At 44.5% G+C, this 26,394-nt stretch overlaps 1 protein-coding gene and 1 long non-coding RNA gene across 3 annotated transcripts in view; one reads left to right on the forward strand and one right to left on the reverse strand.

Moving 5' to 3' along the window:
* LOC311245433 (A disintegrin and metalloproteinase with thrombospondin motifs 20) overlaps window positions 1–26,394 on the forward strand; it is a 99,615-nt gene that overhangs the window by 38,608 nt on the left and 34,613 nt on the right. Inside the window, 1 exon segment of the mRNA XM_084335275.1 lies at window positions 19,047–19,214. Coding sequence (XP_084191401.1) covers window positions 19,047–19,214 — 168 coding nt within the window.
* Window positions 9,940–16,010, reverse strand: LOC311245602. Of its 2 annotated transcripts, none has more exons than XR_014620747.1 (3): window positions 15,807–16,010; window positions 14,163–14,216; window positions 9,940–11,860 (listed from the first exon to the last, which is right to left on the reverse strand). It is a non-coding gene; the product is annotated as an uncharacterized lncRNA (long non-coding RNA). The 2 variants fall into 2 exon arrangements; XR_014620748.1 differs by having other exon boundaries at window positions 14,163–14,236.

Genomic DNA, 26,394 nt, shown 5'->3' on the forward strand with positions numbered 1-26,394 from the left:
GTGGCGTTACCTAGCGTCAGCGTTGACTACGGAGCTCCAGCCCAGTGCCCACCCACACGGGGCACTGCAGGGGCATGGTGCTGATTAGAAACAAAACAAAACAAAAACAAAAAACTGAATGCTGCTCCACTTAGGGAATCATTAACAAAACATATGGATCCCATCTTCAGCCTCAGCTACAAATTAAAAACCTAGAAATTAGAGGGACAGCGTTGTCCAACAATGCCATATATTCTTAGAGGCAATAATGAATAACTCAAAAGATATTTATTTCATATGTGAAGCGTGAAGTAAATTTTTTTTTTGTTGTTGTTGTGATTGCTGTCTTCACCCTGTATCCGAAGTACACAAGTGTATATTTGTGTATAAGAGTTTTAATATTATGACTTTTAAATGACTGTTACTGTTACTGTATTCTGTATTTTGTATCTTTGTACAGTATGATTTATTTTCTAGTAGCAATAGGTTTCATAACTGAATATTATATTTAATATTTTTACTGGTGCTCTTTGTCAGACCTCTTGTCTCCCTTCATGAATATCCACAGTTTGTACAGAGGAAAATATTTTCAAAACAACACGTTTCGTTAATATTTTTTTATATTGTGAAAATATTATATTTTTTTTCTCTTTTTTTTTCTTTCTTTTTTTTTTTACTCATAAATGAATAACTCAAGCAATTTAAAATGGCCTCATCTCCTTCAGGGTCACAGTACAGTATATGACAGTCTGCTTTGAGCCTGTGTTATACCCCAGTAGAAAAGAAGACTTTCTAACCAAATAACCACTATAGAAAAGCATTAATTCATAGTTGATATGTATTTTCCTTCAACTTGCAGACTGTGTAGCCTATATAAATACTGTATATGGAATGGGGAAATATACTTAAATGCCTTAGAAAGGCTACACTGTTCATTTGTTCAACCATTTGACCATAGCTAGTTTTTATATTGTAGCTAGTCTGTTGTATACATACCCTCACAAGGCACACGTCATGGATATCAGTCGTTGGGTCAAAGTGGATCGACTAATAGATATCGACCCAAACAGGTGTTTTCATGTGGTGGACACTTTGGGCTGAGTCCCAACTCTATATCTGTGCACACTTAAGTCAGTATGAGGTGTGCGCATGGATAAGTTAAGATTTATCCCGGTGTCCCCATTAAAATAACTGCACTAAAAGATGGCTACGTCAAAACGCAGCTGCCAGTAGCAGTGTGTCTGATCTGTGTTTGATGAAGTCAGTCAACAAGAGCCATTTGGTCTTTTTACCTGTGATTAGGTTAAGATACTATACACAGTTTGTTCTGTGAAAATAGCACTAGGCTATATCGTTTAAAAAAAATTATTTTATTTTTATTTTATTTTTTTACACATCTCCAGGTTTTATAATGGATTTATTTATTCTGGTTATGCTACATACAGTGTCAAAATGCAGTCTGTTCTATTTGTTTTTGGTGCAGAACTTTCAATGCAGCCAACTGAGCTGACCGGCTCTGTGGTTAAACTTTAGCTTAAACATCTGAATCACTGTCCGTAAATCTTCAACACATTGAAGCACAAATACCTCTTTCCTTTTGATAATGTAGTAATTTGTTGCTGGTTAACTTTTTTCCCCATGGGTCAGCTTTTATACTTCTGAAGGATTTTTTTTTTTTCAAATGAAACGTATTTATTTGTTTACAATAGTTTATTCATTGTTGCAGCTTTAATGTTTTTTTTTGTTTCAGTTTAGACTCATGTAACACTTTACTTGAATTTTTTGTCATTACCTACACACCTCTTATCTGAACACTGCATAGTGATAAGTGCCTGTATGTGTAAAGTATCTTAGAACAGGAATTCTTACCTGACACTGGGTCGCCTCATGTGTTTATATCAGCATGCACTTTGCCTAGTGATAAAAGGTCAGTATTCCTGGGGGGTCTGGGTAGTGTAGAGGTCTAAGCACTCGCCTACCACCGCAGAGACCCGGGTTCAATTCCCAGCAATAGTACCTCCGGCTTGGTCAGTCGTCCCTACGAACACAATTGGCAGTGTTCGTGGGTGGAAATCCAGTGGGGTACAAATCCTGGTCGTTGCAACAGTGACTCCTACTGGTCGGTCGGGGCGCCTGTTCAGCAGGGAGGGGATCTGTGGGAGATAGCGTGAACCTCTGTGCACGTTACGCTCTCCCAGTGAAACTCCTAGCTGTCGGGTGACTAGAAGCGGCTGGCGACTCCATGTATTGGAGGAGGCATGTGGTAGTCTACACCCTCCTCAGACAGACAGGAGGGGTAGTACAACGACCAGGAAGGAAATTGGCATAACAACAAAATTGGGGGATGAGAGAAAATTAGAAAAGGCAAAAAAGTAAAAAGGTCAATATTCCTATATTAGAGGTTTTATGCATATGGATCTGTTATCTAATAACATTTATTAAAAATGTCAGCAGTTTACTGCAACTTAAATGAACTGCATTTTAACAGCTAGCCAACTAGACAACACAGTGCATAGCCATAAACCTATTTTAGCCTAAACAGAAAGCTAAAAACGGGGGTTGCTATCAATGTTCACTCCTTCTTTAGGACTGATGGCACCTGTCATGTCTTGAGATAGATCAATTCAGAGTTTTAGTGCGTGCGTGTGCACGTGTGTGCATTTCGGCATTGTGGTAATTGTGCAACACCATTAAGGCGTGTCCATGTGCATCTACAGCTTTCACGTCTGTTGCACGGGTGAGGCGAGCGGCCATCGTGGCTGCACGTCCACTGTAGATTATAGACCACGTTCGACCATAGAATACCATGCTGCCTACCTTGTCGAGGTCTGCAGATCCAGACTTTAAATCAGTCTGCGACTACTTTTAGAACATGGCAGCTGTGCACCGTGGAAGCACTGACACTCTGAATGACGCTGTGGTCGTCCTCACGTGACGATGTCGTGACACTCGGTTCAGGTGAAGTGTTGCGTGAAGGTTCTGTATGTATGTTCGGTGGCCTCCCTCGTGTGAGGTACTCCTCAGTCTCTTTCTTCTTTTTTGTTTGTTCCTTCCTATGTCTCGCTGTGACTGTCGTTCTGTTCCAAGATGCCCTCTCTCCATCCAAGACTTCCCAGCTGTGTCAGTTGCCCTTTCAGCTCTTTTTTTTTTTTTGCCCCCAACGGCGCACAGTTGCCGAACCGCGCGGGGTAATTCTGCTTTATTTCGATTGTTTTCTTTTTTTCCTTTTGGGTTCAATGATGTTATTTTTTTATTTATTTCATTCACAGGCAAAAAAATACATGAACATGTTAAATTAGCTTTTCCCACTGTAAAGATGATTAAAGAGACATAAAGGAGGTCATATTTGTCTTGTTTGTCAATGTGGTGACGTTATATCCTACTAACTGGATCAGCAAGGATGGACTGTTTGACAAGCCTTGGATTATTTACTCAAAGTAATACAAAATATGTAGTCTTGTCAACAGCCCCCCACCACACACACACACACTCACACGCACGCACGCACACACACACACACACACACACACACACACACACACACACTACACTGTAAGTAACAACTGGATTCCAGAAGAGGATTCCAGAATGAGACACAATAGTCACAAAAAAATTTAAGTCAAGTGCTACTTTATTGTTTTCACATAGAAACCCATACTTCTTTACACATTGAGATACTTAGGTATACTATAATGTTACATATAATAGGATAGGTAGCGCTAGCCGCTGGTGAACCCTACATGCGGTGCACTGTGCTCTCTATAAGCCTCCTCCAGGCCATCTGCTCTGCTGTAAGGAGTTGATAGAGAAGACCTGACATGTAGTTTGTGTTGTGGTATTTGGTATTTGACGCACAATTAACCTGTTCCCTTGAGCAGTCTTTTTTGATGGCCGCTGCATAATGCAATGTTATAGCGTACTTGACATATATTTGACCTCTAGCGCTCCCCATACAGACACGTAGTGTGGTGTAAAATGGACAGCAGGTTTTCTTCATTTATATTGTGGTTTTTTAACATTTTATTTTGCCGTCTCTCCCTAGAGAGTGCATACTGTACTTAGTCCAAATCAAACTTTGGCACCGGCTGCCTTCCATGTGTTTACAATTGTAGTAATAGGGCTTTGCCATAATGCCTTTGGTGGGAAACCTACAGAGTATTGCTTTTACTACATCAATAATTGGTATTAATCCATGCTGGCAAAGCTTATTTAGTTGAAGAGGTCCAAAATCAAGGGTTTATGGAATAAGGACGATTATTTTTTCTCCTCTGTCCTATCTATTAGCTCTCTAAAATGGAGAGAATTCCATAAGCTTCAATATTGAATAGTATTTGGGCCAAAAGTGATGTCACTGTAGAATATGACATTTACATTTAGTCATTTAGCTGACGCTTTTATCCAAAGCGACTTACAATTTCTGTACGACAAGTCATCAGGAAGGGCACAACTCTATCAGCTGAGTAACAATGTTCATCAAAGTGTTGAGTGCTACAGTGTAGGTTAGTTTATTAGGACAAGTGCATGACAGTAAGGTTAGTTAGGGTTAGATATATATATATATATATATATTATCTTTTTATTTTATTCAGATAATGGTTGAAGAAGTGTGTCTTTAGTCGACGGCGAAAGATTGGACGGGTTTCGGCTGTCCTAACTCGGGTGGGTAGTTCATTCCACCATTGTGGGGCAAGGACTGAGAATAGGCGACTTCTCTTTGATGACCCTCCCGGAGCTCGGATAGGAGTACTGTAGGTCTGAGGCGGCCAGAAGATGCAGAGCGTAGGGGTCTTGAGGGTGTGTAGTTAGAGACCATTGACCGGAGGTAGGCGGGAGCGGTTCCTTTTGCCACGCGGTATGCCAGGTCGAGGGCCTTGAAGCGGATTCGTGCAGCAATGGGGAGCCAGTGCAGGTCCCGAAGAAGTGGGGTGACATGGGCCGACTTCGGTAGGTTTGAGATCAGAATAGATATATGAAATATATCTGCATGCCTCACCACATACCTCACTTATCAAAAGCACAGCACAGATCGCCAAGCCCCCCCCCCCCCCCCGAAGTACAGTGTAGTCATAATTTGTTATTCCTTGGCAGGAGGCTCTAGTCTATACAAATCAACACATACTATACTACACAGGACAGTTTTAAGGTAGCTTCATTTCAACCTCATTCGATCTTGAATCTTGCTGTTATGAGAGGGCCTGCCCTGGGTCCATGTCTGAATTCATAGATGTATAGATGCAGAAAGTCTAGATGCCATTCTGTGAAATGTTGCGTTGAAAGATAGCCCTGTATCATGCCATGTCCTGTTGAAATGCCAGTTTTATTAAAGGCTTATGTTTTGTCTCGGGAGACAGAGGAAATAGCATTGCTGTAGAACCCCTACATTGTGTTATGTCAATGACATAATTTCCCATGGTTTTAGTGCAGGAACTTACCTTGTGCAGTGCCCGCTCTTCTTGGAATCCAAAATATGTTCACTAAGCAATAGAGAGATGTGTGTGTTTATACACCATTGATTCACATTTTCAATCAAATCAGTGAGTAGCAACGACACATGAATGATAGTCCTGGTATTCTTGTTATTATGAAGTGAATTTGTTCCTTATGAATAAGGATAGGTCTGCATCATAATCAACTGATCAGTTACTGTACTTGGCAATTTGGGTTATATTACTAATGCTGTTTTAGTCAGGTAGTTGTAACAATTATAGTACGTTCAATGAGGTCTTTCCAAGAAAATATAAGCTTACAGTATCTCAACAGGAATACTGTTGGAAAAGGAATACTTTACAAAAGGAAAGGACACTTTAAAAATAGTATAGTATAACTTGAGATTGTATAATATAGCATTGTATAGCAGTGTACATAAAGACCCAGTGCCTCATCCGTAGCTAACAGTGCACAGGACCTAGCATGTCTTACCATGCTCTTGTAAAAACTCATGTACCGATATGCCCTACTTTGATTACTTGTATTATTGCACAAATGTCGTTCTCATCCTATTGTATTCTTATTATATTATTATTATTGTATTATGCACAATCGTTGCGGGCAAGACCCCCCGCATTTCATTGTATACTTGTATGCCGTGACAAATAAAACTCTTGACTTGACTTGACAGGAAGTTGACCTTGCCTCTGAACAGTATTCACAGATTTGCCTTTGATAAACACTTCTCTAGAGGTCATTTTCTATGGTTGCATTCAAATGAGGACAATATGGTACATGTCATTTTACAGATTTGCTGATTACATGCACTATTAAGCTAGCTCACAAAACCCTATGCCTATTCCTATTAATAATCTACATATGCAGCCGGGGACAGCCCTTGAATCTTCCAAGGTTCAGGGATTTCTTTATTCTACAGTCAAAGCTTGTGAGACTATTTCAGACTACTAGTGATAACATGATTTAAAAAATGTCTAACCGTTTAAAAAAATAAATAAAGAAGAAGAAAATTAACAAGACAAAGAAAACAAATATTTCACATTTATTGCACAACTTTTAGCAGCATGGTTTCAGATAGATTAGCGACAAAGTAAACATCATTAAGTAACGGTGATTGCTTTAAAAGTGATGTAGAGGGCGACAATAAGGCACTGTGTGATGAATTGGCAAACGCCACCCATTTTAGTAATTTATGCCTGTTTGTTGCTAACAAAAACATACCATTTCCTGCCCGGAGTGAGGGTTCCATGGAGGGGGGGATCACAGTTGAAGTGACTCTGAACTAAAACACACTGGTTCAAATGAGATCCACATGCACAACATGACACACAATGACTCTGGCCTGAGGCCACCGACAGGAACGTTCCCCCGAAAACCTCGTCACCCCTGGGTCAGTCGGTCGTGACATCACCAGGCTTGTGTTTCCTGATGTGGCTCGTATGCCCGTCCGGCTCAAGCGAACGGGCGCTGTGGTCTTGAAGGTGCCCCTCGGTCCTTTGCGAGTGCTTGATGTATAATCGAGACCTGCGTCGGATGCTAATGTTACATTTGGGCCTTTAAGAGTTTGTTTTTTTGCTATCAATTAAAACAACCAGGGGGGAAAAAGATGCACATGACTTGTTTTGTTGGTCGATGTCGAATGGGCCAGGGGAGAGCTGTGGGATGCTTAAAACCAGATGCTGAGAAATGTTATCTGCTGATTTTAAATATTTGGACACAAGTACAACTTTGACAGCGGGGATAGACATCTTTATCGGGCCAAGCTGTTGGCAAACATGCAGGAAAGTCAGAACATATTGTATATATTGGCATATTAAAAAGTTTCTATTATTCAATTTCCTATCTGTTTCGAATCATGCTGTTTTGTCTAAATGAGACGCAAATGTGCACTGCACTGCACCACGACAAACTTTGACAGATATGTCAAACTCAGATATTTGACGTCAGCTTCTAATGCAGATGTCTAAAGATGTTGGTTTAATAAAATACTTGTGGCTGCTGATGCTTGATCTTTATGTACCATATGTATAGTATTAATGTCTCATCTATATTACTTGCCTCTTCATGAAGTGCGTGTTTTTCCAAGTTAGAGAGAAGGAAAAACAAATCAACCATGGTATGTGACACGGGCAATTTGTCATTTGGCTCTAATAAGGCATGCCATAACTTTTTGAATTGCACTCTAAATTACAATATGTTGAAAGGAAGATCATGTATTAGCTAATAAGATCACATTCTTGATTCTTGATTATTGATCTAATATTACAGCGCTCTGGAGTGAAATCCAGGCCCTAAAACTGTTAATTCTGCTTCAGGGAGAGCAATGAGTAAAAGAAAGAAAAACAAATAAATACCCCATGTGAGGGAACATGTGAGGGAACATGATTTGACTCTTAAGCCACAGTGAGTTTTGGGGCTTGAGCGTTGGGTAGATATTTACTCATAGGCACTCACTCCTGCTGGCAATGAAAGGGAGGAGCTTTGGTGTGAAATAATCTGGAACAATTTAGGTGAGGTGGCGAGGCTATCTCTGGCTCAGGGTGAGGCTATATCTGGCTCAGGATGAGTCTATCTCTGATTCAGGGTGAGTATCTCTGGTTCAGGATGAGTCTATCTCTGGTTCAGGGTGAGTCTATCTCTGGTTCAGGATGAGTCTATCTCTGGTTCAGGATTAGTCTATCTCTGGTTCAGGATGAGTCTATCTCTGGTTCAGGGTGAATCTATCTCTGGTTCAGGATGAGGCTATCTCTGGTTCAGGATGAGGCTATCTCTGGTTCAGGATGAGGCTATCTCTGGTTCAGGATGAGGCTATCTCTGGTTCAGGGTGAATCTATCTCTGGCTCAGGATGAGGCTATCCCTGGTTCAGGGTGAGGCTATCCCTGGTTCAGGATGAGGCTATCCCTGGTTCAGGGTGAGGCTATCCCTGGTTCAGGGTGAGGCTATTCCTGGTTCAGGGTGAGGCTATGCCTGGTTCAGGGCGAGGCTATCTCTGGTTCAGGATGAGGCTATCCCTGGTTCAGGATGAGGCTATCTCTGGTTCAGGATGAGGCTATTCCTGGCTCAGGATGAGGCTATCTCTGGTTCAGGATTAGTCTATCTCTGGTTCAGGGTGAATCTATCTCTGGTTCAGGATGAGGCTATCTCTGGTTCAGGGTGAGTCTATCTCTGGTTCAGGATGAGTCTATCTCTGGTTCAGGATGAGGCTATCCCTGGTTCAGGGTGAGGCTATCCCTGGTTCAGGGTGAGGCTATCCCTGGTTCAGGATGAGGCTATCCCTGGTTCAGGGTGAGGCTATCCCTGGTTCAGGGTGAGTCTATCTCTGGTTCAGGATGAGGCTATCCCTGGTTCAGGGTGAGGCTATCCCTGGTTCAGGGTGAGGCTATCCCTGGTTCAGGATGAGGCTATCCCTGGTTCAGGGTGAGGCTATCCCTGGTTCAGGGTGAGGCTATCCCTGGTTCAGGATGAGGCTATCCCTGGTTCAGGGTGAGGCTATGCCTGGTTCAGGGTGAGGCTATCCCTGGTTCAGGGTGAGGCTATCCCTGGTTCAGGATGAGGCTATCCCTGGTTCAGGGTGAGGCTATTCCTGGTTCAGGGTGAGGCTATCCCTGGTTCAGGGTGAGGCTATCCCTGGTTCAGGGTGAGGCTATCCCTGGTTCAGGATGAGGCTATTCCTGGTTCAGGGTGAGGCTATCCCTGGTTCAGGATGAGGCTATCCCTGGTTCAGGGTGAGGCTATCCCTGGTTCAGGATGAGGCTATTCCTGGTTCAGGGTGAGGCTATCCCTGGTTCAGGATGAGGCTATCCCTGGTTCAGGGTGAGGCTATTCCTGGCTCAGGTCTTATGCAGACAGACAGCACACCTGCTTTTCCTCAACTCATACTGCAAAGCGTTTTAGAGCACTATAATATATATTTATTGTCATATGAAGCTACTGCTGCCCCCCATCCCCAGTTGGTAGCCTGGGAAAGACCATGATGGATTGAGTGTCCTACAAAATTGTGATAACCAACTCTAAGTAGTTTTTCTTAGAGAGCAGGTCTTATTTTATTTCACCTATTTCACACAACAGACTGCTGTTCCCGGTGTGTTGTCAGTTAGCCGTACAATAGACGTCACTGTTCTCTTTTAACATAATACCGGTATGCATTCTGTATGTTCCATATTAGCCGCATGGCTAGCTGCCAGGTCTGTTTCTGCTTGTTCATCTTTCTACGTCTGTGGAGTAGCTGGTCCACAGATGGCGAGGGAATTCCAGCATGTCAATGTCTGAGGCACGGCTCATAGAAATAACATATTCAGCCTCATCTCCTCTCGTGATTAAAAGACACACCGCAGTTTACATCATGGAACATTTTACTCTCCTCCCATATCATCCTCCAGCATCATATTCGTTAGGGTAATTGCAAGCACATTTTTAGAGGTGCTGAGAAACATACAGCAGAGGGTAAATATTAGGCACACTTTTGATGTGCTGAGAACCAAGGAATAATAGATGCCTTTGACTTTGCAGTCCATTACTTATTATCCCCCTCCTGCTGAAGTCATACGGTCTTTCTCTCGACTAAGAGCCACCCTTGGACTTTGTGGAGACCAGGTGCAGATTGCACATCTTCAAAGAGAGTCGTTTAGGTGGGAGGGTAACAAAAGGGGGCAGCAGTTTAGGTAAACTGATTTGCGCTGCAGCACACACACACAGACACACACACACAGAGACACACACATGCACAAAAACAATATCACCTCCATAATGCCCCCATAAAATGGAGTGGTGCAAACAGTGTTCTGCTTGGAGGAATGTGTTAATGAAACACACAGAGAGCAGGTGTTGAGGTCAGTTGCCTCCATGAAAAAGAAAACTTTAATATCTATGGGATTCTCCCTCCCTTCTTGCAACACGTTTGATTAAGTCATGTAACTGTATTTTTTTAATACATCAAATGTGAATTTACATTCATGTGAGATCAAGCATTCCAACAACTCAGGGAAAATGGTGTAACACACACATGCAGATGGCCCCTTGTCTTGGAAAAGCAAGCCGCAGCGAGCCGGTTGCTATGGTAGATTGGAAAGGCATCTGGGAGGGATTTTACAGGAAGAGGCACTTGGACTTGGATGGCCTAGATGCCAAAGGTCACTGCTTTATAACCTTATGCCTCATCCGCTTGAAGGTTTGCCTTACAAGCTCCGCCATCAAGAATTCACTCTCTTTTCACTCTCTTGCCATTTCCACTGAGCTGTAGCAGTGCACTCTGTTCGAGTGTCACCGCACCTCTTTCTGCGAGAGCCCAGGCTAGCATGGAAATTCCAGACTAATGTTTAGACAGACGGAAAAACCAAGTGTTTTTTTTGTCATTCCATGTTGACTTATGGTTGCTCGGTTTATCTTTTCGGAGTGGTGTTGACTTAAAGACCATACGGTGTTGAAGAAACTCAATATGCTTGCTCACCGGCTTGTTTATTTTGAGTCCTTGGTGATGGCAAAGGCATCTTTTGACATTGAGTGCCGACCGTTTAGTTTAGTTTTGTATAGAAAACTATTGTTTTTTTCCATCACAGCAAACTGCAGCTCCTGTTGTAGACAAGCCGTTTAAAACGGTAGCGATGCAGACGGGGAATGCTGTACATGATTAAATTCAGTCAAATCATCACAACCCTGAAATGAATACAATGGTAAAGTCAACGTCGCCCTACTGAAAACTCACCACGCCTTTGTATAATTTCCTGTAAAACAACTATATTTAATTTTTCTTCACTTTAGTCCATTTAGACCACTGGTGTCTTGAATACAGGATATGATATCTGTGGTTCAGAATGTCTGCCAGGTTGGATTAAGAATACATGTAAATTAGCAAAGGTGGGGTGAGTTGGACATGTAGGTGGTTAAACAAGTCTACAGGAGGTGGCAGAGTATTTTGCAGAGGTGGAAAGAGTACTGAAATAAATTACTCAAGTAGAAGTATTCTTACTGACGTTTTAAGTATAATTTAAGTTGGAGTATGTTTACTTGTCTTGAACAGTACTTGAGTACTTTGTTACTTAAAAAAATAAAAAAAAATAAAAAGCATTATGAGTTTAATCAGCTCAAGGTTTGGGGATCGTCCCATTTTCTATTAAAAACAATGACTGTTTTGCTCTAAATGATTGATATCAAAGTACTCACTACTCTTGATGGTCAAAAATAAAAGATACTCAAGTAAAAATAGAAGTAAATACTAATATGATGACTTCCAACTTAGTTGCATTACTGGAGAAAAAAAAACTCCATTACAGTAACTAGAGTAATTGTAATTAGTTACTTTCCACCTCTGCTATTTTGGCCTGATGGATAAAAGATCTACGAGTCTTGACATTCCTCTGCACCACAACGATGTTCTCACCAGCTGTTCCCACGGCGACAACATATTATGTTGTTTTGACTTCTGTCTTTGAAACATCCCTGCAAAACAGGACATTGAACAGAAAAAACACTCTATATGCTCTGTGACCATATGTCTTACACCCCCCACCTCTCTCTCTCTCTCTCTCTCTCTCTCTCTCTCTCTCTCTCTCTCTCTCTCTCTCTCTTCTCCCTCTCTCTCCCTCTCTCTCCCTCTCTCTCCCTCTCTCTCTCTCTCTCCTGTCCCCGGCATGCTCTCTCATCTTTATCCACACACTGCGGTCTGAAGTAACACTGATAATCTTGTAACAACACACCACAATCACTAGCTTTGAGTGTATCTAGTTCCCTAATATAATTGTACCCTTGTTTGATATGGTGTGTATATGTACACTACCTTTGTATCATAAATCAAGATCATGCACAGGTTTAGTTATCCATATTGAACTGATACTGATACTGTAGCTGTAGCTTAGTTCAGGGTGTACTATTCTGGACTATCTTCACACAGCACTGAATCGCAAGTTTGTGTTTGCTCCAGGTCACTGCTGATCCCCTTTGAAGAACCAGTGTAGCTATAGTTACCATATGCTTGGTATTACCATCCACTTGCACTGCTAGCTCTCTGCAATGTGGTCGGAATTCGACCTTGGCACTCATGCGTTCTGAGATATGGTGTTACTTAGAACCAGTAAATATAGGTTTGATTTTACAAAAAGAAAGGTCCTTGTGGTCTAAAATTACTGAAGGAATACACCAACATTATGGGAAATGCGCTTACCATCTTCTCCAGATTCAGACAAGAAGATAGATACCAATTTCTTCTCTGTGCATTCAGTAGAAAGCTATGCGGGTGCAAGCTAGCCCAGCTTAGCACAAATTAATGGGTGCGTAGCCTAGGCATTGACCAAAAACACATCTCACAGAGGTGTAAGCTAGGTTAGCCACTACACATCCACTTCCATTCATTTGTGCTAAGCTAGGCTAGCTTGCAGCCGGATAGCTTTCTACTGAACACATAGAAAGGAAATTGGTATTTACCTTATTGTCTGAATTTGGAGAAGTAAGCACATTTCCCATAATGTTGGCATGTTCCGTTAAGCCAGCTTTTTAATTACACTAAATAATAGAACACAATCCTGACATGAAAAGTTGATTGACAAAAGTCTGTATGAATACTGGGGGATTGATTTAACTAAATTGTAGTACTCTGCTAGGCTTTCTTTTAAGCTTGCAGTTGTTCAGTATACTGTACCTAGCATATCCCTCTAGTGATACAAAGTAAAGTTTGAAAAAGCAAGTAATAAACTGAATAAGCCATCATGTCATATAAATATGAATGACAAATGTAATACAAATTCTCAGAAAGACAAAAGACAGAATTTTACTCATTTGATCATATTTGTGCAGAAGCTCTTTATCCAAAGCAGATGCAGTATAAAATGTTCTTATTTAGTTGTATTGTTATTTTCTTATTGGAAATGTGTTTACTGTCTTTTCCAGAGTCAGACAAGTATATACTAGTTTCCTCTTTGTGTGTTCAGTAGAAAGCTATACGGCTGCAAGCTATGATTTTAGCACACATGAATGGAAGTGGATACGGACCAGCTAGCCTAGCTGTAGGCCAAAAACACCTCTTCTAGAGTTTTAAGCTAGGCTAGTGGTCCGTATCCGCCTCCATTCATTTGTGCTAAGCTAGGCTAGCTTGCAGCTGGATAGCCTTAGAACTACTGAACACACAAAGAGGTAATTGGTATCTATCTTCTTGTCTGGCTCTGGAGAAGACGGTAAGCGCATTTCCAACAATGTTGTAGTGTTCCTTTAAATACCAAAACCTAGTGCTATAATTGAACCATATAAGTCAGTTTTTACGTTTTTAGAAACACCTATGTATTTGCAGTTTTAAAACCAGTCAAAATTGCTTGAGAATGTGAATATAATATATATCACCAGAAAGTAATCAGCCTCTACTGTCTTTTAACTATGAATGAACACAATCCTCTAACTTACCATCTTTAGATAATAGAGTTTGAAAACATTGTTCCTTTGAAAACGTCAAACGGACTTATATGGTTCTTTGTCTCAGGTTGTCAGATCAGCCCAAATCACAGTTTCAAGAATAAAGATGTTTCTGCAAACACCTTTGCAAACAGTATTAAAATGAATGCCTTGGTAAACACAAAACAGTGAAATGAAACTAATCCCAGGATGTCTGTAGTGATTTTTTCTTTTTTAATTATCCCTGTGAGGTAGAAGTACCATTAGCTTCTGGTGATTGTCATAGGATGAGTAACAGATATTTCCACACCAGTGAAGTTTGTCTTCTATGCCAAACATGTCTCCATGTCACCCCTTGGCTCACCTGTTCAAAGTGCTGAAGTGGGCGTGGCCATCTTGAGCGCGCTGCCTGCCAATCCTAGACAAAGACATTTAGTCCTTATGAAAACAACACATGGGAAATGTTTTTATAAATACAAATAAAGATGTTTATGCATACCAGTATTATTATACTATTGCAGTGTATTTGCAAGGAATCACTTTTTGTTGATTTCAATAACACACACACACACACACACACACACACACACACACACACACACACACACACACACACACACACACACACACACACACACACACACACACACACACACACACACACACACACACACACACACACACACACACACACACACGCATACATTAGAGTACCCATATAGACTGATGCAATGCAAGCACTCCAAGCTGTTTTATAGTTAAGTCTTAATACAGCATAGTATAAACATGAATTAGAAGGATTTAGTATGGCACTCAATTACGTGAACTGTTCCCGAACTGTGAAACACAACCGAGGCAGGAATGCTGTTTTTAAAAAGCGCGAAGCGGAACTGGGAGCGGGCTGCCCTAGCTGTTCTAGCACAGGCTCCAAATGGTTCTTATCTCTTCCTCTGCGGTGCATCTCCTGTTCTGGCTGGAGAACCTCATTGAATAAAACCCACAGACCAGTGTTAACTCTGGGTGGTTTTTCAACATTGTGTAGCCGGTAGGGGTGTAACGGTACACAAAAACCACGGTTCGGTACGGGTTTTCGGTACAGTGGGGGAAAGTTTGGCTTTCCATGTTCCACTCAGGGGTGATGTAGTGTGCAGCAACTAATTGTACTTGTAGGGCTGTCTGTCAACGAATATTCTATATCAAAATTAATAATCGACTTGTAAAAAATTATAATAATAATAATTATTATATTAAATTGTGGAAAAAAACAGCCCCCGGTGGGCGGTCGTTAGTGGTTAACATACCGTTGTATTCGTTCGGTACACTACACAGCCATTCGGTACGGTACGGTACACACTGAAACGGTTCGGTTCGGTACGGATACGTGTACCTTTACACCCCTAGTAGCCGGTTTCAAGCCCATTCATTCCATTGTATTGTAATCCACGTTATTCTCAGGCGGGACTTCACAGGCTTATACGAGATTTAACCCACATGTGAAATTAATTGTGATTGCAACTTGGGAGGGCGAATAATTGTCTGGAGGTAATTCCTGTTTTTTCCACGTGACCGTGTTTCCTATGCGTGCAACTTCTCTCAAGAAAGCTTGTGTTCGCGTGAATGCAGCCTAACTTTCAACATGTTACTACTGCACACAACACCTCTGTTTTTTTTTTTGGAATTATAGTAGCACACAGACACACACAGCACACAGATTGTTAAAATCATAGCTTGTTAAAAATCCCAACACATGTGAATCGTACAAAAGCAAAACCGCTGTGATGTTGCAAACACACAGAAGTCAAATGAAACATGTCACGACACGGGCCGATGGAATCTCTGCACTGTCCTGTTGCAACACCATCACCTTATATCGACTATATCAGCCTCCCCGAGCTTATGCACGTATACATTTTACATTCTGATGTTCTACAAATGCAGGCATCTCCCATCCAAGGCACTAATGAGTACTAATGATGAGAGAATAACAGTAGTATTGGAATGCTCTTACCTGAGGCAGCGCTGGTGTGACCGTCCCAGCCCCGGCGGAGGTCCCCCCAGAGTCCTTGCCCTCCTCTTAGCCGTCTTGAGGTTGAAGTCGTCCTCTCTGGTCTCACACACTGTGCCAGTTCCCTGCGCTACGTGTTACCAGCCCTGATTAACTAATGGCTGACAGATGAGGCTGGCAGGGGGGGGAGGGAGGAGCAACTTGCCATTATAATGTCTCCTCCGCCACTAAACGGGCAGATACAGTTCAGCCGAGGAGCACTGCCCGTATGGCTGTGATTTCCTCTCTTCCTCCCTCTCTTTTCCCCCCCCCCCCCCCCCCCCTCCCCCCCCTCTCTCTCTCTCTCTCTTGTTTTTTTCTTCTTCTTTTACAGAAGTAAGGAGGGGCTAGCTTCCCTCCCCTCCCTTCCCCCCATCCCCCCAACCCCCCCACCCCCCCCAAACATGCTTGCCTGTCTCTACTCTCGTCTGAAGTGGAGGGAGTGCTGTTATCATTTTTGAGTGAGTGAGTGAGTGCGCTGCTCTGCCTGCCACTGCTGCGGGTATGCGAGTCTCAGCCGCGCTCAGGAACACTCACTCAGCTCCAGGGACTCCAAGGCTTTGATGTGCCCCCCCCCCTGTCAGCTGAGCTCAGCCCTGTGTTTAAAATGCCTCGGTAATTACAATGGCCGTGACGCATGTGTGTTCAGTGTCAACCGCTGCCTGCACCACCACTAAAGAAAAGGAGGCAAGGAGGTGCCTCTCCGTTCTGACGGGTTCAAACGGGTACTCCAGAGTTGCTGCACTCTGCTCACACCTGGGGCTCAGACCTGGGGCTCAGGTCTGTGCTCTTCTATTAGCACGGGGGGGCTGCCTCTTTGGCTCTTAAAGCTTAGGGTTTGGCAGATATAGGAGAAAAGAAAACATGATAAAAGTTTGTGGTAAAAAAAGAGAGAGGTTTCGATAGATCCCTCCCAACACAGCAGGCTCTTTCATTCCGTAGTGGAGCTTGGTCTGTAGTATGACCGGAGCAAGTGTACCATGATGAGCACACAGGGGGAAATGCATGCGTTTGGTGTTATGCAACATTCTGAGATCATAATTAGAGGACAAAGAAATATTATGTTTATTATCTGGGCTGGAAAATATGCTAAGACAAAACGCAGCCCTCCTCGTCTTGTGTACTTGATTCCAGCACCCCATTTCGGAGTGGCTTTGTGTAGGGGCGCTCACTCGTCCAACAGAAATAGCTGTCACTCTAATTGCTGTCTGGCCTCATAAGGACGGAAGAGGTAGAATATGTTCATCTATCGTCTCAGGCGAAGCCGGCTTTTTTGAAGGCTCTCATCAGGGACTCTGGTTTTTATTTGTTGTGTTTTTTCTTTTCCTTTCTAGCTTTCCTGAAGGGTCCGTAGGCTTCTTATTGGAACCAGATGATTGTCTAGCCATGTGCATGTGTCCAGGTTTCTGCTCTCTGAATCCTCCCCTCCTCTCTCTCACCCCGGAGCCTATACCACTCACAGGGACTTTAAAGTCATTGACCTATCTCAAACCCCGCCCCTCCTCTCTCTCGCCCCCGGAGCCTATACCACTCACGGGGACTTTAAAGTCATTGACCTATCTCAAACCCCGCCCCTCATCTCTCTCACCCTGGGGTCTATACCACTCACAGGGACTTTAAAGTCATTGACCTATCTCAAACCCCGCCCCTCCTCTCTCTCGCCCCCGGAGCCTATACCACTCACAGGGACTTTAAAGTCATTGACCTATCTCAAACCCCGCCCCTCCTCTCTCTCACCCCGGAGCCTATACCACTCACAGGGACTTTAAAGTCATTGACCTATCTCAAACCCTGCCCCTCCTCTCTCTCGCCCCCGGAGCCTATACCACTCACAGGGACTTTAAAGTCATTGACCTATCTCAAACCCTGCCCCTCCTCTCTAGATCCTCTGATCACAACCGTTGCTTTCCTCGGACAAACAAAGTTGCGATCGGAGGATCGAGAGATAGAGAGAGAAAAGGGGCGGAGAGAAGAGAGCGAAAAGGGGCGGAGAGAGAGAAAAGGGGTGGAGCTCGAGACAAGAGGTCAATTCCTTTGTTTACGTGTTAAATAGTCGTCCGCATTCCACCGCGAGTGCTTAAGCGAAAAATACCCAAATCCATCTGATTTGTTTAGCTAAAAATGTGTTTACAGTGTGTTCTCTTGGCTATGAGATGCAACAACTAAGCTGTTGGACATAGACCGAGTCCTTGAGTTGAGGTCTAAACATATTATACAGTGTGTTGAGACACATGTCCGTGGCTTGGTTGACACCCTCTCTATGGTGGTCATCTGATTCTTGTCAGGTTTCTTTAGCCTATTATTTACTCTCATGTGGTGAAGGAATCCTCCACGGACGACAATAAACTAAGCAGCTCATCAAATGGAGCAGTTTGAAATATCAAAAGCAGCAATACCACAGAACACTTTGATTTAATTTGACATTTTTATCGTTAGCTAAAATTGCTATAGTGGATTTCCCCATTTCCTGGATCGCAGGAGGATAGGTCGTCGTTTGCCTTTTTCACTTTGATTTAGATCACTGCGAACTAATTTCAGTGAGCTAATTCAAACGTATAATTAATAATACATTTAACGTTGGTGAAAAGCAATCCGACTCGGGTAACCGTGAAATTTATAATTCCGATAGTTCACGTGCTTCTTGTTTTGACAAAAAATAACTAGGGATGCTCGATATTGGCTTTTTTACCGATACCGATATACCGATATTGTCCAACTCTTAATTTCCGATACCGATATCAACCGATACCGATATATGCAGGGTCCCCCCCAAAAAACTGAATAATTTCAGGTAAGTAACATTACATATATCTTGTCATGGAATTAACACAACATTATGCATACTTTTGACAATAAATAAAATCAGAAATTGTTCTTACTTGCTTGCTTGGGTAAATAAAGGTGAAACAAATGTAAAAAAAAAACACATTTTTATACACATTTTAATGCCAATATTGGCCGATAATATCGGTAGGCCGATAATATCGGACATCCCTAAAAATAACGTTTTTACAGCAAAAACGTCAGGGTTTTTGGGCTTGCGACCAGGGCAAATGAGATGTTGGTAAAGACATGAAAACAGAACCATGCTAATGCCATCATCTTGCCCCCCCCCTCTCTCTCTCTCTCTCTCTCTCTCTCTCTCTCTCTCTCTCTCTCTCTCTCTCTCTCTCTCTCTCTCTCTCTCTCTCTCTCTCTCTGCAGTGTTCTGTGAGCTGTGGCCAAGGGACCAAACAGCGGGAGATCGCCTGTGTTTATCAGAACCAAACCCAAATAGAGGAAGAGCACTGCGGCCATCTGTCCCGGCCCCGGACGCAGAAGGCCTGCCGGGCCAGGGGATGCCCCGGCTGGAAGGCCAACAGGTGGAGGGAGGTATGTGTTTTTCTCGCCGTCCCCATTGACTCTCATAATACCCTGGGGCCCCTCGGGGACCACGCTAACCATAACTGCTAGCAGCTGAGACACCAGCGCGCAAACGCTGCCAAGAAGCTTCCCGGCGGGTCCCAGATGTAGGGGATGTACACACGGAGCACCTGTCTAATCACCAATCGGTTTACACATGTTCAAGAGCAATGTACCCATTTCCTCTAATGTGAGCTAAACACCGCAGGCTGCATTTACATAACTGTTTATGCTGCACACTGCAGTTGTATACTCGAGCTAGGAGATGTTAGAGGTACCCAACAGAGCTTTCCTGTAAACAGCTCGCTTTTGTTTATAATTCACATTTCCACCCAAATAGACAAGGGTTTTCTGTTGTTGTTCTATAGTCTACAGGCTGAATGACTGTCCGCCCTCATGCAACCTTTACAAAGTCCTTTTTCACCGCTTTCCTAGCTCTCGCAACGTTTACTGTACATCCCACACGTGTTAAGATTTCCAAGTAGTTAATGAGTTCGACCTCCTTCGACTGACAGGCAGTCAGCTTGTGAGATTGGAGACCAATCATATAGACCAATGAACTTGTAGCACAAGAGCATGTTGATAATAATAATAACAACGATAAACCTTATTTATATAGCACCTTTCATACACCTTTCAAGAATTGCAGCCCAAAGTGCTTCACAGCAGTGATGTAGACACAAAATAGACATAGGCATAACATTTGCATAAAGTTGGCACAATTATAGACTTATAAACGTGTAATAGATTTCATTCAAATCTATACAAGAAAAAAAGGATTGTGATAGTTTATGTGTTAAAATGTCCAACCCCAAGAGGGGTTCCTGCATGGTCCCACCCACTCCAGGGTAACCTGTATTGGGAATTGTGCAAAATAAGAGTCTTGACTCGTTCTGTGTTCCACGTCACCTCCACGCTCACGGCCTGCACATGCGTCTATTATGTGATTCTTATGTGACACGATTTCCGGGGAACTGTGCTCTATAGCGCCACTTTCATCAAAGAAAGACTCCTTTGGATAAATTTTTAAGACACAGCTTTTCAAAAAGCTTCTGCTGTTCCATCTTGCTGATCAGTGAGAGTAACCAGGTTGCTCTTTTATAGACCACACCAATCTGCACCGATGCAACATGACACCCACAAGCTTGGTCATGCAACTCATGTTCAATTGACCGAATCGTGAAACAATAATATCATTCGTAGCCCAATAAGGAAGAGAGTTAACTTACCAGACCAGATGCACAACAATGCAACCCAGGGCTCCTGCGTAATGCTGCCAGGGCTAACTGTTAGCCCTCCTCCCATACAGATAAACGGTGTTGGAAGAATGACACCGTTTCTCTAGGCACAGCAGGCTTGTGCGGCACTGTAGGCTGGCGCAACCAGACACGGGCAGGGCAAAGGCCAGGCACAGGAGAGACACCGGGGGGGGGGGGGGGGGGGGGGCTGGCGGGGGGCAGGGGGGGGGGGGGGGGGCGTAGGGGGCAGGTCACAGTCATGGTGGAGCCAACCACACAGTCTTGGCATCTACTGCTGAGTGGCTCCTCCGAGAACCGTGACACATTTTTGGCCCAGAGTCACACTGAGCCAGGGCACAGCCAGGAGTGGGGCCAGCGGGGCGAGGGATGTTAAAGCCCAAATTCATCACAAGGACAAAGAGCAGACTGGCTGGAGAGATGCTTTGTCATGTTCTGACAGGACTACCCAGAGGAGGAAGTCTCTGAAACCTACACTGCACAACAGCGAACTTGCATTCTTTGTATTCCTGTCAGGAATGGTACGACATGATGAGTATATACTTGTTACACTCTTCTTTTTTTCCACACTGCATGGCTGAAAGCTGTTTCATAACCCCCCATCCCCTCCCCCCCCCACGTCTAAACACAGTTTCTGCTATTTCAGAATATATATCATGTCTTGACTCCTCCTCCTCCTCCTCCTCCTCCTCCTTACCCCTGGAGAGTTGTTGTGAAAATCCCAGTGGGAGTGCAGGGGGAGAGCCCACCTCTGTCCCCCCCCACCCAGGAGACTCCTGCCTCTCCCCCCAGCTTCAGAGGGCCTCATTCTCCCTCTCACGCCCTGTCTCTGGTGGTCTGGAAGCAATCATCTCCGTCCACATACCACCAGAAACCATGAAATCCACAAGTAGAGCATAGAGACATGTTTTATATCTTAACATCCATGCCTGTGACAACTTTGGAAACCTCAGCAGAGCACAGCCACACAACCCCTTCACTCACCTCTGAGCAGGGGGGGGGGGGTGTTAGTGAGCAGGGCAGCCGGCTCAGTGTGCTGGTCGCCCATGGAGCCCGATAATGTGGGCTATCCTTGTATTTTGTCATGGTGTGTGGTGTTGACGTGCCCCCACTAATGGGCTTGGACAAGGACTTTGTGATCTGCGTGTGTGATCATATAAGATTACTATAAAAAAAAAATGGGTAGGAGCGAGGGAAAATGGATGGATTATCCAATGGGGGGTCCGGGAGGGGGGGGGGTACGAGCTAGAGCATATGTGTGTAGGTTTTTAGATAACAGGTATTAAGGGTATATCCTATATAAGACAATGAACTAAAATGTGATTTCATTGGATGTGCACTGTCAACTAATGCTTGTATATCTTATCGTGTGTTGTCATGTTTGTTTATGTGTTTGTTTAAAAAATAATACAAAAAAAAATACAAAAAAAATAAATGGCATGAGGATATCATAGGAATTGCGATAATGCATCCTATAAGGAAATAACAATAAACAAACTAACATATCGGATAATGTCTTTTCGTATGAGGTAGTATCATTTTGAATGCTACTCTGAGTGTTTACTTCCCTCTCTCCAAACAAAAGAAATACATCGACAGCTGTCGTTTCTCTAATGAGGGAAACCACAGGGAGATTCGAATCAAAATTGTATGTCTTCAGCCAGTTAATAGCAGCCTTAACAGGATTGATAGCGAGCTCTTTTTAAATGCTCTTTAGGATATTAAGCAAGCAAGCATCCCTTGTTTTGATTAGATCTGTGCCCGAGGTCAGATTTCCTCTTAATACCTTTTGTTCCCCTTCCAAACATGACACGCATACTCCACAATGATAAAATGCTATTCTAATATAATGAAAATATAAATACATCATTCTGGAAAACATCTGGAAATGTTATACATCCTGTATAATGTGTAGTTTAGTCAGACAACTCACATATTGAAATAAGAATTTTATTGAGCGTGAATGTAAACAGATTTTATTTTGGCATCAAGGCTCTGCTTTTAAATCACTCCCTGCTAAGCATAATTTAAGGCCAGCCAAACATAAGAGAAGGGAGTGATTAATTACCCTCCCCCCTCCCATAGGGGGAACCATAAGAGACATGTCCTTCTTGGACCATAGAGAAACATAGCTCACAGGTGGATGCTGGGGTAGTGGTGGGAGCAAAGCAAAAGGCATGAGCAAGTAGCAGCAGCAGCAGCGTGGAAGCAGCAGGTAGCAAGCAACAAATCAAATCATAAATCAAATCAAATGTATTTGTAAGGCTCGACAACACACGTTAATGTCCCCATGGGCCGGACACGTCTTCTTTAAATAAATCAAGAAGAAACATCACAATAAATCAAGAACAAACAAAAAAACACCATAAAGTACATTTATTTTTAATAAATGCACTCACTAAAACCTAGCAATAGGAAAAAATACACCACAGACAATGTGGAGGAGAGAAACCTTAGAAGGGCCATTCAAGGGGGGATCTCCCTTCTTAGATGTCGGTGATAGTAGTGTTGCAATAAAACAGGTGAACAGTTGGTAAGCATGCACTCATATGTGTAATGAAACACAGATAAGTGCATGCGATAGCAACTTAACATTTTGAAAGATAAAAAATAGAGCTGATGGCGGATCTATTTGAGGCAAAGGGGCGGCGCAGAGAGGGTCGCATCCTCCCGGGCATCATTACGGGACGTCCAACACTCCGGTCATCACTCCGAGACAGGGAGACGGGACAGGCGTTAGACAGTTTGCGTGATTGTGACGGGCGGACATAGCAATAGATACAAGTGGTAAGCATATATGTGATTAGAATAGATATATGTAGTAAGCATATTATGTGAATAGAATAGAAGTACTTAACCCAGCAATGAACTCCACGTCTAAACCACGTTGACAGACCACGGACAGAAGACGGTAAGAAGCTGATCCATGGCCTCGGTGGTGCACGTAGAACAGTCACTGCAATCTTGGCCAAGACCCCGAGACATCCACCACCTTGGTCAGCACTACGAGACAACCACTCAGAGAGTTGGGGGGGGGGGGGGGTTAGAGAGTTCCCATGTTTGTAGTGGGCGGAGATGGAGCAATAAATACATGTAGTGAGCATATGCATACATGGTGACAGTAGAATCATAGTATATAAGAAAATTGTGAAATTGAGTAATAGATTTCAACAGCAGGGTGGAGGCAGCAGGTAGCAGCAGCAGGGTGGAGGCAGCAGGTAGCAGCAGCAGGGTGGAGGCAGCAGGTAGCAGCAGCAGGATGGAGGCAGCAGGTAGCAGCAGCAGGATGGAGGCAGCAGGTAGCAGCAGCAGGGTGGAGGCAGCAGGTAGCATGCAGCAGGATGGAGGCAGCAGGTAGCAGCAGCAGGGTGGAGGCAGCAGGTAGCAGCAGCAGGATGGAGGCAGCAGGTAGCAGCAGCAGGATGGAGGCAGCAGGTAGCAGCAGCAGGGTGGAGGCAGCAGGTAGCAGCAGCAGGATGGAGGCAGCAGGTAGCAAGCAGCAGGATGGAGGCAGCAGGTAGCAGCAGCAGGGTGGAGGCAGCAGGTAGCAGCAGCAGGGTGGAGGCAGCAGGTAGCAGCAGCAGGGTGGAGGCAGCAGGTAGCAGCAGCAGGGTGGAGGCAGCAGGTAGCATGCAGCAGGGTGGAGGCAGCAGGTAGCAACATCAGGGTGGAGGCAGCAGGTAGCATGCAGCAGGATGGAGGCAGCAGGTAGCAACATCAGGGTGGAGGCGGCAGGTAGCAACATCAGGGTGGAGGCAGCAGGTAGCAACATCAGGGTGGAGGCAGCAGGTAGCAGCAGCAGGATGGAGGCAGCAGGTAGCAACATCAGGGTGGAGGCAGCAGGTAGCAGCAGCAGGGTGGAGGCAGCAGGTAGCAGCAGCAGGGTGGAGGCGGCAGGTAGCAACATCAGGGTGGAGGCAGCAGGTAGCAACAGCAGGGTGGAGGCAGCAGGTAGCAGCAGCAGGGTGGAGGCGGCAGGTAGCAACATCAGGGTGGAGGCAGCAGGTAGCAACATCAGGGTGGAGGCAGCAGGTAGCAACATCAGGGTGGAGGCAGCAGGTAGCAGCAGCAGGGTGGAGGCAGCAGGTAGCAGCAGCAGGGTGGAGGCGGCAGGTAGCAACATCAGGGTGGAGGCAGCAGGTAGCAACATCAGGGTGGAGGCAGCAGGTAGCAGCAGCAGGGTGGAGGCAGCAGGTAGCAGCAGCAGGATGGAGGCAGCAGGTAGCAACAGCAGGGTGGAGGCAGCAGGTAGCAGCAGCAGGGTGGAGGCAGCAGGTAGCAGCAGCAGGGTGGAGGCAGCAGGTAGCAGCAGCAGGGTGGAGGCAGCAGGTAGCAGCAGCAGGGTGGAGGCAGCAGGTAGCAGCAGCAGGATGGAGGCAGCAGGTAGCAGCAGCAGGGTGGAGGCAGCAGGTAGCAGCAGCAGGATGGAGGCAGCAGGTAGCAGCAGCAGGATGGAGGCAGCAGGTAGCAGCAGCAGGGTGGAGGCAGCAGGTAGCAGCAGCAGGGTGGAGGCAGCAGGTAGCAGCAGCAGGATGGAGGCAGCAGGTAGCAGCAGCAGCAGGATGGAGGCAGCAGGTAGCAGCAGCAGGGTGGAGGCAGCAGGTAGCAGCAGCAGGGTGGAGGCAGCAGGTAGCAACAGCAGGGTGGAGGCAGCAGGTAGCAGCAGCAGGGTGGAGGCAGCAGGTAGCAGCAGCAGGGTGGAGGCAGCAGGTAAGCAACGCAGCAGAGAATGAGACATGGAGCTTGCAGTTTAAATAAGACCCACCTATTAGATGATGTAGTGTGTGCAGATTGTGATAGGCTGGCTGGCCAAGCGCCACTCGGGTCGACAGTCTGAACTTCAACAGCTTCACAGGCTTTGCATCATTTAAGACAGACAACTCACATATTCAAATAAGAATTTTATTGAGCATGAATGTAAACAGATTTAGTTTCTAAATTACTTAATTAAAGCCAGCCAAACATAAGAGCAGGGAGTGATCAATTACAAAAAACCCAAAACCGCAGAATGAGAACCAGAACCTGCTACACTCTTACTCTCCTCCCACAAATGCAAACCTAGTTCTAGTTCTGGGCTGGTGCTGGTGCCGGTTCACAGGGGGTTCAACTTGCTAACCTTCTAAGAACCAGTTTGCTTCTCCATGGGCTAGAGAGCCACGGCATCACTGCATTGATTGATTGATTGAGTGAACATTTTATTAACAGATTGCAGAATGGGTACAGTACAGCTCAATACACACAATCGTTAAGGGGATGCAGACCAGAGAAAGACTTTTGTCTTGTTTACATCAGGGTCCCCCATTTTCAATTCATCATAACATATATGACATACATGACATACATATAGACAGTACTGCTACATCTATACATTTATGACATACCAGATTTACAAATACAGTACTGTTTGTGATACAAAAAGAGTAAAAAAGAGAGTATATACATTTGACGAAGAAACTGTACATTGGAGGAGGTTGGTACAGTAGGTAGGAGGTTGGTAGGTGGGGTGGGGGGGGAGAAACTGTACATTGGAGGAGGTTGGTACAGTAGGTAGGAGGTTGGTAGGTGGGGTGGGGGGGGATGTTGGGTAGGTGGGGTGGGGGAGGGGAGAAACTGTACATTGGAGGTGGGTGGGTGGGGTTGGGTAGGCGGGGTGGGTGGGGGGGGGGGGATTGTAACTGTACATTGGATTATCGACGAAACCTTACTTGGTCCCAGGAAGAGGGTCTCGTGTATTATTGGGTTAGGACATTTACTGTACATTGGAGGGGGTTGGGTTAGGACAGGGGCAGGGGCCAGTTTCGAATGTCAGTCTCTCGTAGGTGTTCTTTGAGAGTGTTTTTGAAGGTGGGTAGTGATTCACATTCCTTTATAGCTGTGGGTAGGGCGTTCCACAT

The sequence above is a fragment of the Notolepis coatsorum genome (assembly GCF_963971535.1).
Source record: "Notolepis coatsorum genome assembly, chromosome: 18".
Classification (NCBI taxonomy): Eukaryota; Metazoa; Chordata; class Actinopteri; order Aulopiformes; family Paralepididae; genus Notolepis; species Notolepis coatsorum.